General features: G+C 41.9%; 1 protein-coding gene across 1 annotated transcript; it reads right to left on the reverse strand.

The window, feature by feature from the left end:
- Window positions 1-574: 574 nt before the first annotated feature.
- LOC130377248 (N-acetyllactosaminide beta-1,3-N-acetylglucosaminyltransferase 3-like) lies at window positions 575-6,056 on the reverse strand. The gene is made up of 3 exons (XM_056584286.1): window positions 6,028-6,056; window positions 4,906-4,974; window positions 575-4,150 (listed from the first exon to the last, which is right to left on the reverse strand). Exons 2-3 carry the CDS (start codon window positions 4,922-4,924, stop codon window positions 3,030-3,032), a joined length of 1,140 nt encoding a protein of 379 aa, XP_056440261.1. The 5' UTR covers window positions 4,925-4,974; window positions 6,028-6,056; the 3' UTR covers window positions 575-3,029.
- Between the last annotated feature and the right edge of the window lie 12,733 nt (window positions 6,057-18,789).

The raw sequence follows: 18,789 nt of genomic DNA on the forward strand, positions 1-18,789 counted from the left end.
GGAAGGCCGGGACCCTATAACGTTCAGCTAACTTTTTTGTGTCACTCTGACTCCTCATTCACAAATAAGGTAATTAAATTTCCACCGTCTTTTTTCAGGATGTTTTCAGGATACCAATGTCAGGATATGTTGTTCACATATACGGCCCGTCGGGAGAATAGCGGGCTAATAGCAGGCTTTACGTGTATGTGTGAAAGCAGCTATAGAGATGATTTTAACAGTGTGAACATCCAACGGCCAGGCTTTCGGACTGTTCGCTTTTTTGGTAATAAACAAAATGCCAAACTAAAACAAATCTGAAAGTTTAACTAGTGGGGTGATAAGTCTGAAGTTGTTCAATGCATGTCCTGATGTTCTTCTAAAAGGCGTCTGAATAGACCACCCCCTGACATCCGCCTGCAATTCCCATGTTTAGTATGATAGGAATGTTACTGTCTGGTTTAATGGTGTTTTGGTCATTTTGTAGTAATAATCATGCAATTATTTGTCATAGCGGGTTGACATAGTTGTGTTTGAAACAGCCATGGCCTTTGACATTAGAGAAATGGCAAACAACGTTTTTTTTTACGTTTGTTGACGTTTATTTAGACTTTTTACATGACTAAATTACAACTCTCTCAAATCATCACACAATTGTGGAGAATCGCAAACAAAAAAAGGCCCATGATGCATGCCGATGTACAAGTTCTATATGAAGTTGTGGTGGTGGTTAAGCCATCAAGATCAACCTCATATTTATCACAGAATAGCACCCATCGGTGGATAATCACTTTCCCATCACCAGGAAGGCGTCGTGACGAGTGCACAATCGGAGTGAAGTGTTAATACAGGATGGAGACACATTTGGATGGAGACAACACTAACTATGGTATGCCCGGTTTACACATAAAATACAGAAAGATCAGAAAGGACTTCATTTTGCGTGTTTTACAGCAGCAAATGCCCAAAATATTATAGGGTACAAGATATGTACTTTCTATGCGGCTGACTATTGGGGTAAGGAGAGCAATCGAAAAAGAATGTAAACAATTACAATTTTGATAAAAGAAGTTGAGACTAACACAAAAGAAATCCCCTTTTAAATCAACTCACATTTTAAAAGCTTTTAGTACATGTTCATAGAAGAGTACCTTACTTAAAACATTTAATACACTGTCTAAGATGATAATTTATTTTGTGACAGGGTTTTACAATCTATAAATACAATCAATCAATAGTGGCTGGCTGTGTGTGTAGCAGGTTTAAAACCAACCAAGTTATTGATAAAATGTGATGGTTGATGCCTTTTTGTAGGTGTGCAATATTAGTTCCATTATATCACTGGTTCTTGTTTGTATGATAGATATTAGGGGGGTCGCGGGAAGTGGGGGTGCTTAGGGTGCTGCAGCACCCCCCCCCCCTGGCGGCCCCTGGCTGTAACTGCAAGTGAGAGTTTTCTGAACAAATCAATATATATTTTTTTAATATATATAATTTTATCATGGCACAGGATTTTTCATTAAATTATTGACATCCACCCTTTTTATGATATTTATGATATTATCATTTCATTTTATTTAGAACATTGTCTGTGTAGGCTGACGTAGGCTATGACGCACAACGCAGAACTGTCCATAGTTGAATATGATACTGTGCTGATTTTACATAAGCATGTTGGTGTTCAACATCTGTTGTAGTGAACATTCTAAAACTGGTGTAAAATGTTGCTGCCATATTAATAGACACGTTGAATGTTATCGTTTTCATTCTGGAATCCCGCACGTAAACTGGTTGGCAAAAAAAGAGCAAAGACAGACGGTTCACTTGACGGAGAAACCGTCACTTTCCTCATATCAGACAACTCGTAACTCTGGATGAAAATGAAGGCTTTCTTTTATTGTCACTTTCCTTTGTAAACCTTTAGAATTAACCTCCTCAGCTGAATCCTTGTTATAACGCTGTGCATAATCCCTGACAACAGCTTGTCTACATGTTGTTAGTGTGTGAAATTCAGCACAGTATCAGCCGAGTTGACTCTAATTTCAACATTGTTTACTTGCTAACGTTTGTGAATAACAGTGGCTAGTTGGCAGAACTCATTTTACACACCAGTAGAGTGTTTATCAGGAGCGGAGCCCTGAATGTGACGACACCCGTCATCTCGTCTCTGTAAACAATGGATGTTGCGGACAACATCCATTGTTTACAGAGGACTGACTTCCCGCGTCCCTGGGGTTGTGCAACTCTCCTTTAGGACGATCCGATGCGTATCTAGATACATGTGCTATGATTAGGGTTGGGTATCGTTTGGGTTTTATCCAATACCGGTGCCTACTCGGTGCCTTTCAAACGGTTCCGGTGCTAAAACGATTATCAAACCGGTCTCATTTTCCGGATCCGTATGGAAACGGAATGAAATGAGTTGACAATGCTGTCTTGATATCAGGATAAAGCTCAATCCACCGATTCGCAATGTTTAAATCGGTGCATCGACAGATTCTGGGTCATTTTAAATAGATTCAGGACCCCGTGTATCGATGTAGTCGCATCTTTGTAAATCCATCTGGATACCGTATCGTATCGGTGAATCGTTACACCCCTAATATTTATTTTTGGAGGGCTTACTACCTCAAGTTCTATGTTTATTCTGGTTTTATATATTATGTTGATCTTGTAAAATGTTGGATCCAAAATAAAGTTTCTGCAGTTTCTAACAGATTGTGAGCATGAATAATATTCTTAGCTAATAATACCGTGCTTTTCCATGTGGGTAAGGTTGCATTCCGAAGACTTTCAAACTATACAGTGAAATTCCAGAGACAGATATTGTATCAAAACATGTTACTTACTATGTTGTGTTCTTTTTGGCGCGTACTACCACTCATGAACAAGAATATAGGGGAACAGTGTACACCAATATGAGAGACATTTATAAACATACATGTAAGCTCCCACACACATACCTAGACACACACCTTCCCAATTCTTGTCATCCCATGTATTGTCATCCTTTTCTGACGGCCCAGCAGAGTTCAGTTCAGTTGTACAGTTTAACACTTCAGTCTAGGATCATGAACTTGGTCCCACAAGACGAACATCTGGTGCGGCTGAAAGCGGTGCACCATCAGAACCTCCTTGAAGAAACACGGGTCATAAGGGTCCACATTCGGTGGGAGGCGAAGTCCTCCGGGATTCACGCCCACATGGGAGGAGGGTTCGAGTCCTGCCCTGGCCAGGCACATCCCCATGTACGCATCGTCGATGGGATGCAGAGCAACCGACTTGGACATCTCGAATAGCACCTTGGCCGTGTGGCGGGACAGCAGGTAGCCTCCTCCGCTACAGTACGCAGGGTAGGTGTCCGATTCCTGCACCTGAACGGGAACAAAGTACTTGTTTGGTTCTCGAACAGGCCCAGTGCCTTCCATAAGGCTTCCCACAAAGAGGTGCTCGTCACTGTCAAGGCTTCCGTTGACACCCTGGAGGTATTCCACCATGTTGTCTGTGTGGGCAAAGATGTCGTCATCACCGTTGAGCAGGAAGTGGGCCCGGGGACAGCGGTCCTCCAGCCACTCAAGGAACAGGACTTGCTTCAGGGTCAAGTTCAAGAAGGACTCCTCAAAGTCCCATTGGAGAATGTCACCATAGTTCCTGTTCTCCACCTCCATGAGCTGGTTCATCCTCTGCTTCTGCAAGTTAGCACCCGATGTCCCCGAGATGAAGACCCTGCGGATCCAGGCCCCGTTGTGTTTCCGCTCCTCAGCCCAGGTCGCCCGGAGGGCTTGTCTCCGCTCGTAGTTCTCTGGTTGGGACTTGATGACCAGCAGAAGGAAAATGTCCGATCCATCTGTCACTCCACATTTGTGGGGAAGGTCGAGTATCAAGGGAAAGTGTTTACAGTGCCGGTAAGACAGGAAGTTCTGGAGGCGCACAGGGAGGTCGGAGAAGCCAGTGATGTTGACCATGGACCGGTTCCGATGGCATGGGGGCCAGAGGCGGAGGCTACGTCTCGAGACGGCGGGTGGCATATTGGGACTCAGTTGGTCTTCAGTGAGGAGCTGAACATCGTTGGAGGGTGGACGGGGAGGATGTTGGCTGGTCCAGAGAAGGATCACTATCAGGCACGGGGCCACCATCAGAATCAGATATGTTCCTATCCTTTTCATCCTCACTGCAATGGAAAAAACGTGATAAAACCATTGTAAATTATAATAAAGGCATATACCTGCAATTGATCAGCTAATTCTTAGTCATCTTTATCTCACTTAAGCAGAGAAAGAAACACAATTACATTACAAACACAAATTGATGCATAGATAAAAAGTATTTTCTCATACTGACCGCATCATACTGATCATCATACTGCTGATTAAATGATCTGAAAGATCTGTCAGCTGCACACCAACCATTATAACTTTCCATTACAACAGCAGCTACAGCCACGGTTACTTGGCGAGGCACTGCCACTGAGTGTTGACTCACTCACTAGGATGAAACCATCATAGAAAGCCATTTAGGTTAATAAGGGGAGGCTTCGGAATTGTTGGCTAAAGCAGCGGAAGTGGTGGACTCAACAGGGGCATTTAGCCTTTTATGCGATGAAAACCTTCACTGTAATTACTGACTCGTTTAACATGTTCGGCGTCGTACATGCCATTGGTAAACTTTGGCAATAATGGTTTCAGAAGGGTTTGATGGTAAACCCATACAACTTTGCTTTTGGATTTACTAGCTGCAATCTCCTTTTGCAGCATTACATTGGCTGGTGTTAAGGATAAAGACTGCAATGAGCAGACTGCACACAGATCTCGCACGGCCCGGTGATTGCCGCATTGTTTGATGCCATGCAGTCAGTGGGTGTGATAGCTATCATTAAATGCAGAGCACAACATTAAAAACAAACACTTTTGTAGCAATAGTACTTACTTTTGCAAAAGAAGAACATCCAACGGAAGCTTTATCCTCACTTGTCCAAACGCAGACAGCTTTGAATATCTGTGAAAAATGCACATGAATTCTATGAACAGATACTCACATCTTGACTGAAAAGTAAGTTTTTCTTGATCAAGTTTTCTGTAAAAAAGAGAGAAAAAAAGTACTTTTTTATTTTCTTATTGTTATTTTTAAATTATCTGCTGGCCCCACTCAGTGAAGTGTAAGTAGGAACACAGCGAAGGGGCCCCAACGGGGATCTCTCGTGCATTTCGCGATTGCTCGTTCGCGTGACCTACAGTACAGCGGCCGCAGCCCAAATTACAGCCGCGGCACACATAAATGGACCAATTTGCACCTGGGCCTTTATGACCCCAATGAATTGGACCAATACATTCATCAGAAAACCCTGGTATGGAAAGGTGTTGATACCCCAGGAAAAAATAAGCACCTTTAATAGAGCCAAAGGTTTTGTTTTAGTCACAAAGTGTGACAAAAGTGACACAAGGGTGGGAAACTTTAAGGGACATTTTCTCACTGCTAGATTTGATAACTCATGAACAAAATGGATGGCAATAAACAAACAGTAATGATACCACCACAGGCTCCACTTACGACTCAGCAGCGTACAATAAATCAGACAATAGCAATCAGAATTGTTTTGGTTATAAAGACCAAAAGAAAAAAACATTAAAAGGTTGTTCTCTTTGGATCAATGATATTGGGGCTTCCCGAACAAATATGAAACGTAGTGGTAGGTTTGAGTCATTAATATGCCTATGGTGTACAAGTAATACAAATGAAGATTGGATGAACTGTATATTATGTAACCAAAGCGCTTTGTTCATTATCCAAAAGATAACTTCAAAGCTTTAGGAGAGCAATTACATGCTACACAAGTCAAATGGTGTTGCAAAACAGAATGGCACAAGATATGCTGTGGCAGAGAATCGAGGTGTTTGCTTACACTGTGTTATTCGGTATTAAGTTGCAAAATGCAACTCAAAACATTAAGCCTTAACGTTTTTTTTTGTATTTTGTACCTAAATACAGAACAACACGATTTACATTCCTGTTCATCACCCAAACTATGTGAGGAAATGTTAAATGTCCTACCCTTCTTGTAGTAGAGATATGTGGGTTTGTACTGGAGCAGTACTGAAAGGAATCTTACATTTAAGATAATTCAAAAGACACTTGGCAAACACCTTCACACACTTGGTCGTGGGAGGAGCAAGCCAGTACACTGAATCACCACTTGCATGGTGTCCCGTTTAAAGGTCAGGTGAGCTGAGAGATGAGAAGTGAAATGAGCTTGCAATTTCTAACTGTGCGTTCACACATAAAGCTATAAAGCGATAGGATCGATGCATAACTGCATAACATCCACAACAAGACAGTTGATCTTCAGCAACAACAACAGCGCACGCACACTCACACCACTTTGTCACTCCGCAACCAGATTGCACATCACACACATGACACAAAAACCAGTGTTCACAGTTATTTTTATTAACGGATTCAATAAAGTAGTCTAAAGCGACAATATTACAAGTGCAACGCCAGTTCATTAACAAAAATATAACATACAAGTAGGCAAGGGCGTAACCATGGTTTAGACATTGGGGGGGTCCAATTTTTTATTATTATTTGTTAAGTGCATTGCCTACAATTCTATATTTATATATGAAAATGTGGACATTTAGAACATAGTTTCGAGGACTACATTGACCATTTGAATTCACATCTAAAGGAATAGTGTAATAATGTAATGTCTGCCCCGCCCCCCCCCCCCCACACACACACACACACACACATACACACACACTTTGTTTTGGTTAGCTGCTTACTGACCTTAAACACACCTACCAATTACAATTATGCTCTTCCAGTAGTACTGTAGCAAAAAGGATAGCTTCCAATGGAAAAATACCACATACCCATGACCACATGTCATTATGTTATCAGAAGAACAGTGGCTGACCTTCGTGACATTCTGCTTGTATTAGAAGTAGGCTACTTTTATGTATTGCTGACATGTAGGCCCAGGTTATAAACAATGTTGTAAGGCTGTCTAGTCTCATATTCAAAATTCTCACCTTATCACCTGCATGTCCAGAGCATGTCCCTGTCTGGCCACTGCTTTCAGCATGCCTGTCAAGTTACTTACTGTCTGAAAAAAACTGCGTATGCTTGGCTGTTGGTCCAGTTTCTTCTGCTTTTTAGGTAACCTCAAATCCTCCATTACTCAACTTTACTTTCTTGGCTCTCACTGAAGAAAGAGTGTGGGGTAACCATGACAACGCAGAAAGTCGCGAGGTGGTTTCAAACTAAATTGCACAAGTGTACAATTAGGAGGGGGGATTCACACACTCAACAAACAGAAATAAATTGAAAATAAATAAGACATAACCAGTGATGTTGATAGGTTTTCAATGTAGTGAGTCCCCGGGACCCACAGGTGGCGAGTTGGGTGGGTCCCTGAGAAATTCAATGGGTCCCGACTCCCCAGTTTAAAAAATGTGTTTCTTTTTTATTATTATTCTATTTCTTAAATTAAATTAATAGTGTTAAACCCCTTGATGGTGGTATGATATGGTTAGAGCTGGAGTACTCAACCGTTCATGTTTAACACTAGAAACGCCGGGCCATTTTTACTTACTCCTAGCGCCGCAAGAGGGGTCAAATGACCCCTAAGTCATTTTAATGAGAGGCTGTGCATTTGCACATAATGATCACTAGGTGGCGCCAATGAGCTATTACCGCGCGAGCGCCACATTTGTTTGTGTGTGTGTGTGTCACAAGCCTAGTCCTCACGATTTTGTCATAAATGTACATATATTCAATCAGAAGGATTGCAAAAAAATCCTGTTTGATTTGCTCATTCGACACGAATGAGCACAGCATCGAGCAGTGGAAACGTGGGTTTATTTACTATGAAGTTCGTATTTTTAATTGTTGAAATGAAATCAGCGGTGACGAGCTAGTTGTTTTGGTAGCGGCTAAATTAGCATGTCGCGATACCTTGTACAGGGGATCACGTCTGCGCCGAGTAGATGCGCAGAGGGTTGAAACAGCGCTTGTCCGATCTGCTCACAAGAAGGTTTCTTTGGCCAGTTACTGTGATTAAACACGAGTTGTTTAATGTTCACAATGTATCGTTTTTCATGGGGAAAATGAGATGCGTCCCCGGGACGCATGGATAGTGAGTTTAGTGCGTCCTTTCAGATTTTAATGCGTCAGGGACGCAGGACGCGTACCTAGCAACATCACTGCATAACAAGAGACCGATCCATTGACAGGGTTCATAAAAAGAGAACATATATTTTACATTTTATCCTGCTGTATATTGGGGGGGACAGGTTAGTATTTTCTCAACATTGGGGGGGACACGACCCCCCCAAAGAATGCGTGGTTACGCCCTTGCAAGTAGGCCTTTATGACACATATTTTACAACAGTCATTCCAGCCAGAATATTAAGCCCAGAGGAGTAGTAGTGAACGGGTTAATTTAATATGCTTATTAAGCGGCATCCACACAAAGCATTACCATTTAGCCTACTGCCCAAATTCCAGCAATATATTTGTGTTTAAAACCATTAAAAAAAATGCGTCATTAACGAAAGTACCACAACAACATTATCGCTCCTACACAGTGCAAAGTAAAACTCACCCATCACTAGGGCTGTCACTTTTTCCAAAAATGAAATTCGAACGAATTTCGAATGTCCATAATTAATTCGAATATTCGAACTTCGAACAAAAAGTGACAGCCCTACCCATCACCCTCTCATCTCATCACGGGCCTTTCACAAGGGTTCCGGGTGGGAGTCCTTTCTCCGTTGTCCACTAAATACGTAGAAAAAAAATCTCCAGTCAGCTCTGGCAGAACCAGAAATAGTGTCTGCTCTTCTGGCTAAAGAGCTCCTCAAAAACTACGATATTGGCCCATTTAGTTCTCCCCCCTTTTCTTTTTCCGCATAAATTCTCTCTGTTTCGCTACCCGGAGATACTCAGGGAAATAACGTCGCATTTTTGATACGTACTCTCCTCACTCTGACTCTATCGTTAGCGTTAACGAATGTATCCCACCAGAAACATTTTCGTTGTGCTGTGCAGGGGGGCAACTGCCTACTTTATGGGGGGTATGCAGACACATAGCAGGCTCCCCCCCCCCCCCCTCTTTGATCTGGGCACAAATTGGACCTAAAACACACTCTGATATTGAATCAAACAATTCATTTTGAGTGAACCAGGACAGATATCCAGTGTTTTTTTTAGAGGCAGCCTTTCTAAGATGCTCTGCCAGTGTAACATCATACCGTTTTGAGGTCAAGGATACCCAGAAAATTTCAATTTCGAGGATTTCCTAACTGTGCATTTTGTCCCCCTCAGTGGCAGGTTTCTTTCTGCAAGGAAGAGTATGCAGTCGATCACTCTAGTCAACAGGCTCTCTGCAATTCGCTATCAATAGTTTTACCTATAGGCATAAGCCGGATGCCAATTCTTTCCACATCAGATAAGCATTCATGTGGTAACCACTTGTTTCATGGTGCTTCAGTATCTTTGAATGACACTGCCAGTTATTATACCCCACCACAAGGCGCGTGTCAGCAACTCTAGCTTCACCAAAAAGCTTACATGCAAAACAATAAACTCTGTTAGAACTGTTGGAGTACAATGTACAATAACCAATAAGGGTGGGAAAATAATCGATTCTTCGATGCATCGCAACACTGTGTAGAACGATTCAGTCTCGATAATAATCATTTTTTTTTTTTGGGATTATTAATTTATTAATTTTTGGTTTATTAACGGAGTTATAAAGTATCAACTTTATAACTCTGTTTTTACTGGGTCTATTGACATAAAACAAAGACTTACATAGAGATTGAAGTAAAACAAAATAACCACAAACAAGTTCCTTTAATTTTCTTGTTATGATCCGTTATATTGTAGTCTCCATTCTGATCAGCACACAGTTGCAAGACAACAGTAACCTGTTGTTTTACTAGTAGTAGATTTAGCTAACCTGAATGTTTACAAGCCTCCTCTTGATACACTGACATAAAAACGACTGTCTTTCAACCACTTTGAAAAGCTTTCTTTCATCCCTGCGCACCCTTTCTCCATCCCAATCTTTATTTTTCTATTTTGTGACCCTGAGGGCTTCTTCTCTGCCTCTCCACATTGAGGTACGTGTCATCAGATGACAATACGGTTCAAATCGCCTCCAGGGCGTGGTTGAGGGGGCGCCCACTGGAGCGCTGTGTGGGGAGAAGGGGGGGAGGGAGGCGAAGGAGCGGGGGGGCGCCTTATCAGTGCTTATCAGTGCTTATCTGGTGCGGCGCCCCTATGCACCGCATATAGTGCATACCCACTATTTGCGCCACTGATACCGGCCATGCGTGCGTGCAATCGGCCAATGCCCGGCTACCCCCGAATCACCTCTGTTTATTCTGCCCAACGGCCTGCCAATGACTAAAGAGTGGTTCAGAGTCCATCTTGCTAAGGTGGTAGAAGGGTGCGGCCTACCATCTCCCCTCTACACTGGCCACTCCTTCCGGATAGGAGCCGCAACCACAGCCGCCGAACCACAGCCGCATCTATCAAACGGCTGGGAAGGTGGTCTTCCACAGCATACGAATCTTACATCCTGTTGAATTCAAGGTTCTTTCTTCTAGCGCACACGATGCACTCTAACGCCCCGTGCCCACTACCTCCGTCCGTTGACTGATCCCCATTGACTTTGAATGGGGACGGACGCGCAATGCATTGCGGATCCGTCCGTTCCGTTGGAGCCTTCGGCTCCGTCAAGAAGTTGAAAAATGTTCAACTTTTTCGGCAGCGACGGATCCGTCATCCAATCAGATCACGTATGCAAATTTAAGCACTGTGACGCGACTCGGGCTCTGACGATACTGGAAAGCGGGAAATCGGGTAATCTTGCCTCGCAATAAGCAGGAAGAAGCGGGAAGAATCCGGCGAAGCGATTTGATTGGCTGACGGATGCCTCTGCAAAGACTACTCCCCCATCAGTCAGCCACGCCTTCCCACGTCCGTTGACTGAAGGTGCAGTGGGCATGTAGCGTAACGTCGGTAACGGCATTCTTAACATGTTTGCAACTACTGGTGTGGTGGTTATCAGGTACTAAACTTCTAGCGTAAAATCTGGCTATATAACTCAAGGTTAACCTGCAGCAACCCCGGCGAGTGAGTTGACCACGTCGGTGGATCATCTAGAAAACACTCTTGAGTACGTTGACACCATGGTGGTGTCACGTTAAAATTGTACCGGGGGCGAAAATTGTACCGGCCTACGTCATCGTTTGTTTACATCCTGACAACCTGACAACCTGCCCTGCAACAGACGACGCGATGCAGAAAACATGTTTCCAAACGACGAAATAACATAATACAGATAGCGGATCGCTATCTGAATTATGATAGATAGCGATAACACTTGTTTTTACTTTATATTTGTATTGTATTTAATTGTTTAATCGAAACAATAAAAAAAATTGCCCGCGAAACGGGCGATCGCGTCAAATGACAAATGTTTTGCCCGCGAAACGGGCGATCGCGTCAAATGACGTAGGAGGGTTCTTGAAACACAATACAGATAACGGATCGCTAGAAAACACTTGTTTTTACTTTATATTTGTATTGTATTGAATTGTTTAATCGAATTTAGCTAGTAAACTGAGTGTTTTAAGCAGGTTTCATAGTCTAGAATGTTCAAGAACCTTCCTACGTGATTTGACGCGTCATTTGACGCGATCGCCCGTTTTGCGGGCAATTTTTTTTATTGTTTCGATTAAACAATTAAATACAATACAAATATAAAGTAAAAACAAGTGTTATCGCTATCTATCATAATTCAGATAGCGATCCGCTATCTGTATTATGTTATTTCGTCGTTTGGAAACATGTTTTCTGCATCGCGTCGTCTGTTGCAGGGCAGGTTGTCAGGTTGTCAGGATGTAAACAAACGATGACGTAGGCCGGTACAATTTTCGCCCCCGGTACAATTTTAACGTGACAGTGGCACAACATCAAAAAACTCGCAGCGGCAACGCCGGTGAGTGCATTGACCACGTCGGTGGGCACAACTCAGGCACTAGTGAGTATGTTGCACACGTCGGTGTGGTACAACACCATAGGCAACGATTACGCCGGGGACGCGTCCTCACCAGATTTTGTCATGATTGATTTTGTACCCACTACTTGTAAAATAAAAAAATTGGGGTCACACTTTTCGGTGGGTCGCAGAATTCGGTGTAACCGTTACACCGAATTCTGCGACCCACCGAAATCTTTGGTCCCAGGGGGCGCTGTTGCACATTTTCTGCAACATGCACGAGTTTGAAGCGTAGAAAGGCATGAAGTCGTTCACGTGCGGAATGGGTAAATTAGTTTTGTGACACCGGGCAATACTTCCTTTGTTGATAGCGTCTTACTGACTGTAGCATCTTATGTGGAAAGAAGCAACGGTGATGGACCGTACTAAACGCCCTATCCATACTATGGGTCTGTGAAATGCTAATGAATGCCAAGCACCTACGGTGTGCTTAATAAATTATTTATTTATGTTTTTGTTATGATGCCCACCATTTTTATGGCCACCGTTATAATTTTTTTACTGCCGTTTATGAAATAAATATTAACTAATGCCACAATTATTCATGTCCGCGATCATCACAGAGTCCACAAGCAGCGCAGGTCACAATCAACGATGGGTCTCAATCAATCACATCGGAATGTCGAATCATGCGACCCCCACTGTACATGCGGGACGAGTAGTCAAACCCCAACCAAATGTTTTCAGGTAATTTGTCTTACTCATATCTGTATGTGTACACAATTATTCATGTCTGCGATCATCATAGAGTCCACAAACAGCAGGTCGCAATCCACGATGGGTCACAATCCATGATAGCTGGTGTGTTATCCAAAAAGAGGCATTGCTGTCAATACCTGCCTCATTTTGTAATTAAGGATGACGTTGGACGTGTCTGATTGGTTCCAATTTGAATTCCGTAACATAAATAGATTGACAACCATCATCAGAAAGTTAACGTACACTTTTTGAGCAGCAGTTTCAAGAGTGCATTATTTGTAGAATAGGCTATATCATTGAGAAACAAGTGTTTGAGGAGTTGAGGGAGTTCATTGGGAGAGTTTCCCAATGAAACTGACAAAAAACAGCGCTGGACAATTCGACGAAGAGCCTTGAACTACTTGATCGATGGTATGCCCAAACTAGATATGTATTTTATGTAAGGGATAATGTATAGAACGCCGGTCATTATCGAGAAAATATGCCCAGACAGGGCGAACAGGACACCGACGCGCAGCGGAGGTGTCTTGCTTCGCCATGAAGGGGCTTATTTTTCCATAACGACCGCCGAAGTTCTATATTTTATCCCGCTTATTACACGGCTACTTCTTAAGCGTCTTAGAGTACCTTATTAAGCGCTATATAAATTTAAGTTATTTTTATTATTATTATTATTACTTCCCAAAACGAAACAATTTATTTACAATGTATTTGTTACCAGCATTCAAAGTGTTGATCAGAAGAGAAATAGTCCGCCCAAGACGTTGACGTCGTCGCCTAGCAACCGACAGCGCTTGGGTTGATACATATCCCGCTTATTACATTGACAAGTTATCGGACTACGTGTGGACTGATACCAAAGTCAAACAGTCCTTTTGTTTACCTTGACAGCGGTCATTATTCATCCGTTGCCAATTAATTATGTAAGGAATAATCACCGAGAGGCCGGGCAATAAACAGTTTGATATGCCCGGCTCGTGGACGGCTTACCGCCCGAGACGAAGTCGAGGGCGGTAACCTTCCGCGAGCCGGGCATATCAAACTGTTTATTGCCCTGCCTTGAGGTGATTATTCCGTTTATTCTACTTCGCGCCGGCCAACATAATAAAACAATTCATATACTTTAATAATTAGCCTCTTATTCGTATTGCATGCTTATTAAATGTATGCTCTGTTTAATTTCATCTCCCTCGAAAAGTAGTTCCCTTTAGAACTACGGTGAATAACGTTAGCTCAACTGTAGGTAACGCGTTTCTATAGCAACCACACAAGGCTGGATCTGATCTCACTAGTTTAACAACGTAGTTTTTACATTCGTATCAAGTCAGCTTTAATGACGATCGATCAAACATGCACTCCTTGGTTTATTTTTACAACGGACCTCATGTTTGAAATGTATGTGATAGAAAACGATACAAGCGGCGTATTGATCTACTGTGCTCAGTCAGCAGCAAGTAGAACCGACAAGTCAGCGGGCAATATGCCGGATTAATGCACCCCTCCCAGCCAATCAGAATCGAGCATTCTTAAATGAAGTAGAATAACCAAAAATAATTGACCGCTGGAAGTTGTGAAGTGCCCATTCAAGTGAACGGAACGTTGAAAAGACCCGTGTAATAACAATAAATAATTTATCAATAAATGATTCAGTTATGCATTGCAATTCATGTGAGGCCTGTAGGCCAAATTAATACAGGTTTAAAGGGTTCTCAATAATTGCAATCCTCTTCCAGACGGCGAATTGTTTTATGTCAGACAAAGGGGCTCGGACAAGGAGGAAAAGGCGAAATGGGTCTGTGGGGCAGCTGAGGCCGACGCCTTATTTAAAGAATTTCACTGCAGCGACATTGGTGCACACTGCGGCCAAATTCGTACCAGGACAGTGATTTCACAAAGGTTCTACTGGCCTGGCATGTCCACCGACATTGATAATTGGGTTTGTTTATGCTTTCATATTTAACAATTTTCTACTTTATTCAGCACAAAAATCGGCAAATCACATGAAAATATCTTCCATAGGTATCAGAATGCACTGTGTGTCAGCAAAATCGACATGACCTCAAGCTTGGCACAGAGTATAAACCAATAAAGGTAAACGTTTCAATCATTCATCATATTTTCAACATATTTCATGTTTGAATAACAAAGCAATTACCTCTTTCTCTGTCTTTCTTCGTTTTCAAACAGACCAAAGTTCCTTTTGAACTGATAGGCATGGACCTGGTTGGCAACTTTGTGATGACTGATCAGGGAAATCAGTACATTTGTGTAATGGTAGACTACTTCACTCGATGGTCACAGGTGTTACGACCCAGGGTCATATGTGTATTGTTCAGTGTGTATGGATTTCGTCTGTGCTTGTGGCTCTTCCCTTTCTGCAGCAGGTGCAACTTTGACCTGATTGGCCTGATTGGCCTATAAAAGGAGGAAGACATCCAGCCTGTCGCTCTCTCGCTGCTGGGTGACTGAAGCTGCTGCCAAACCTCATCGTCTTTATTTTGGTTTTGTTGTACATTCTCATTACACCAGTCCATAACACATTACACATAGTTAAGCTGCCATCTACACTGATACTTAATTTCCTTGTTAGGGCATTTTATTGTTAAATAAATATACCAAAAGCTTGTCACTGCGTGTCTCCCAATTTGTTATGCCATGCTTGAGCCATGTGGTCATAACACAGGCCTATGCCATCAAATCCAAATCTGCAGCCGAGGTCACACAGTGCATTCTGAAATTTGTGTATCAATTTGAGGTGCCACAGAGAATACTCACTGACCAAGGAAGAGAATTTGTCAACCAAGTATGTATTTTTATCGCTATTTTAGCAAACATTTGACCTTTCAAATTACTATGTTTTATTTATTCAATGTTACAGTGGGGTTAATTTGTTCTCTGCACCATTCATACAGCATAACACCGTTATGTGTGCCACATTTTGGGGATAAGGACGAGTCTCTGTTCCCAATACCACCCCCAGACGAATGGGTTGGTGGAAATTAAATGGCACTATACAGAAGTTAAGAGATATATTTTACAACTAGATCAAATGACCAAATTACCTTGTTAAAAATCGAAGAAACAGCATTTAACATACTCAAATAAAAGGGTAACATTAAACTTTTTTCAACTGTCTAGAGCTCTGGGGAAGCTCGCAAAAGAAAAACACATGGGATGGATACCTGGATGCTGTCATGTTTGGTTTGCGCACCAAAAGGAAGCTCACAACCAGCTTCTCTCCATTTTTCCTGATGTTTGGGAGGGAAGCAGGTATCCATCTCAGGTGCAGGAAAACTATGAGGTGAGTTGGAATGTTTATATATATTCTCTTGTCCTTCAAGAAACTATTTTGAACAATTATTGAATGACGTTACATAGTTATGAACTGTAATCAAATTAAATAACCAATTTTGTTTTTTACAGGGCGATCCTTTGAGGAGCAGTTCAATGAAGAGAAGGTGGCAATGGACATCGAGCGACAGGACAAAATTGTCAACATTGTCAAGCAAAATGTGGATAAGGTTCAGGAGAGAACCAGAGGGAGAATGCAATCCCTGCAAAAGAGAAAGTGCTTTAAGGTGGGGGACATGGTGCGGAGGAAGAATGTCCGTAGCCTGCAGCGGAAAGGGGGAAAGCTCAATCCTGAGTTTCCTGGGCCGTTCACAGTGGTGAACATTGAAGAAAAAAGTGTTGATCTTGTGGATAGTTCACTCCACCTGCCACCTCCACGCCACCTGCCAACTCCACTCTACCTGCCAGCTCAGCTCCACCTGCCACCTCCACTTCAGCGAAATGTTTGTAACGCTATGAAGCTCACTCTGATATTGTACATTTTTATGTAAATGTTTAACCGTAAAAGTTCAAGTAACTCAAACAAAACAGCTGTTCTGTAGAGAAAATATTGAATCGATTTAATAATTATAACATTTTCTTTTTTTTCATGTAAGATGTTACAGAGGCTTGGGACGGCAGAAATGTTCATGTTTTGCTGTTCCGAATCAGTCCTTACAAGCTGTTCTATTGGAGCATCTGTAGGACAACTCCGGGTCAGGAACTCGAGAGTGAGGTAAGCTTCAGTATTTTATTCTCCTTTAGTTAACTCATATATAACAAGGAAATCTTCAAATGCTAGTACACCATAAGTTAACTGACTTCATTTTCAAATGGATTTGCTTTCCCCAGGTGATTAATGCCACCCTCCTTAGAATGGTCCAAAAGCATAATAGCCAAGGGGGCAAAAAGGCACTTGCCATTGATACATACACAATGACAAAAATTTGGAACATAAAGACTGCAATTCTAAGGGTAGGCACAGGTGTTTTTTTTTTACTGATTGATGATTTACTGTATATTGTGGTTGTTTCTTTAACAGTGAATTGTGTGTTATTTTAAAAATGTAATCCATCATTGTATGGAGTCATTCTTGGGGTAGTGAATGAGCCAAATCATTGGATACTCACAGTAAATTAAGCATTATCTTACCCTATGTATTCATATTTTAATTTCCAAGGCACATCCATGATTTTATTAGGATATGTGAATGTGAAACATGCACAATGTGCTTATCCAAATTTCTCTAGGTCATCTTCCCCTCAGAACAGAGGAGCCTTGTGCTGGATCCACCCGGCAACGATGGCACCAAGATAAAAAGATGTCTGGAGACCACAAGGTAACAGTTGTGTTCTATGGCCTGTCCCCGGCAGGCGGATTGCTGTTATTTAACCATTGGATTATGGGTGAAACAGGTGAAGGGAATGACCTTGACTGATGGGATGATGCTGTGCAGGTGTGTGAGAGCTTTGGTACCGTCCATGGTGGTGCATGAGTGCACCTCGTGCTCTGGTGACTGGGATCTGTGGTGCTGTCCATTGTGCTGGACTGGATGTTTCAGAATTGCGTAATAATTTGCTGCTTTTTGTCTACTTTTCAGAGCATTCATGAGAGCGAGGGGCTGTATGGTGTCCAGGTGGAAAGCCAACACTGTGCCACATAGCTTGCAGCAGGATTTCACTTCATGTGGAATATTTGCCATCAAAGTAAGTTATTGAATTGCATATTTCTTTATGGAAACATGATGCAGATTTTGAAAAGGTCTCTTTTTTCATCATTTAAACTCCTAGAGAGACATAAAGTTGATGAATTTTGATTAAGTTAAAATGGGCCAGTGTGTTTTGAATATTCATTTATTCAAACATGTTCTTAGTATGCTGAGAAAGTCCTGGCAGAGGAGTCTCCTACTTTCCCAAACTCTGAAGGGGCAGTGGTTAACTACAGGAGGGAAATTGCTGTAACACTTCTCAATGAGACTGGTATGTTAAGCCTTTTCGAACTTCTATGAACCCATGAGGATTTCAAATATCATAATTGAAATGAATATTAAAAAGTCTAGAAAGTTAGTATGCATCACTCATGGTATATTTCCCCATGGAAATAAGAAGAAAATATTACATGTAATCAATAACATATCTTAACCAGATGATCTCAGTGAGCTGTGCCACTGCTGTGAAGAGGAAGAAGAAGCACGAGGAAGAGGGTCTCAAGGCAGACCTGATGCCACTGACTGGGTAAGTTATTGTTATAACACCACCGTTTTCTAGTTTTTTGCTGATTTAGATCAGCTATAGTTCTTAGCTCAGGTTGTTGGCAGAAGGCATGATGTAAACAAGTACCAGCGAGATCTGCCTAAATTCATGTGAATTAGGGTCTGAATGTTAAACAGCAGCTGTACATGTAACATGGATGTCAATATAACTATGTCTTAAACCATGTCTTATTGACATATATACAAACCTCGCCTGTGTCTTTGCATGACTCTGTATGTTAAAACAGTCTAAGTTTATATTAAATAGATAAATACATTAAAAGAACAAAAAAATAATGAACCATGGTATAAATCAACAATATATTTATTCTGCTCTTTATACCAACCTGTCTGGCACAGGTTAAGACACACATTTGACATAGATATTTACACTGAACTTTTGTCCCATTTAATATGACCTTGGCTTAAGATAGCATAACTAAGATTTACTTTATTA

The sequence above is a fragment of the Gadus chalcogrammus genome, chromosome 23, assembly GCF_026213295.1.
Source record: "Gadus chalcogrammus isolate NIFS_2021 chromosome 23, NIFS_Gcha_1.0, whole genome shotgun sequence".
Lineage (NCBI taxonomy): Eukaryota > Metazoa > Chordata > Actinopteri > Gadiformes > Gadidae > Gadus > Gadus chalcogrammus.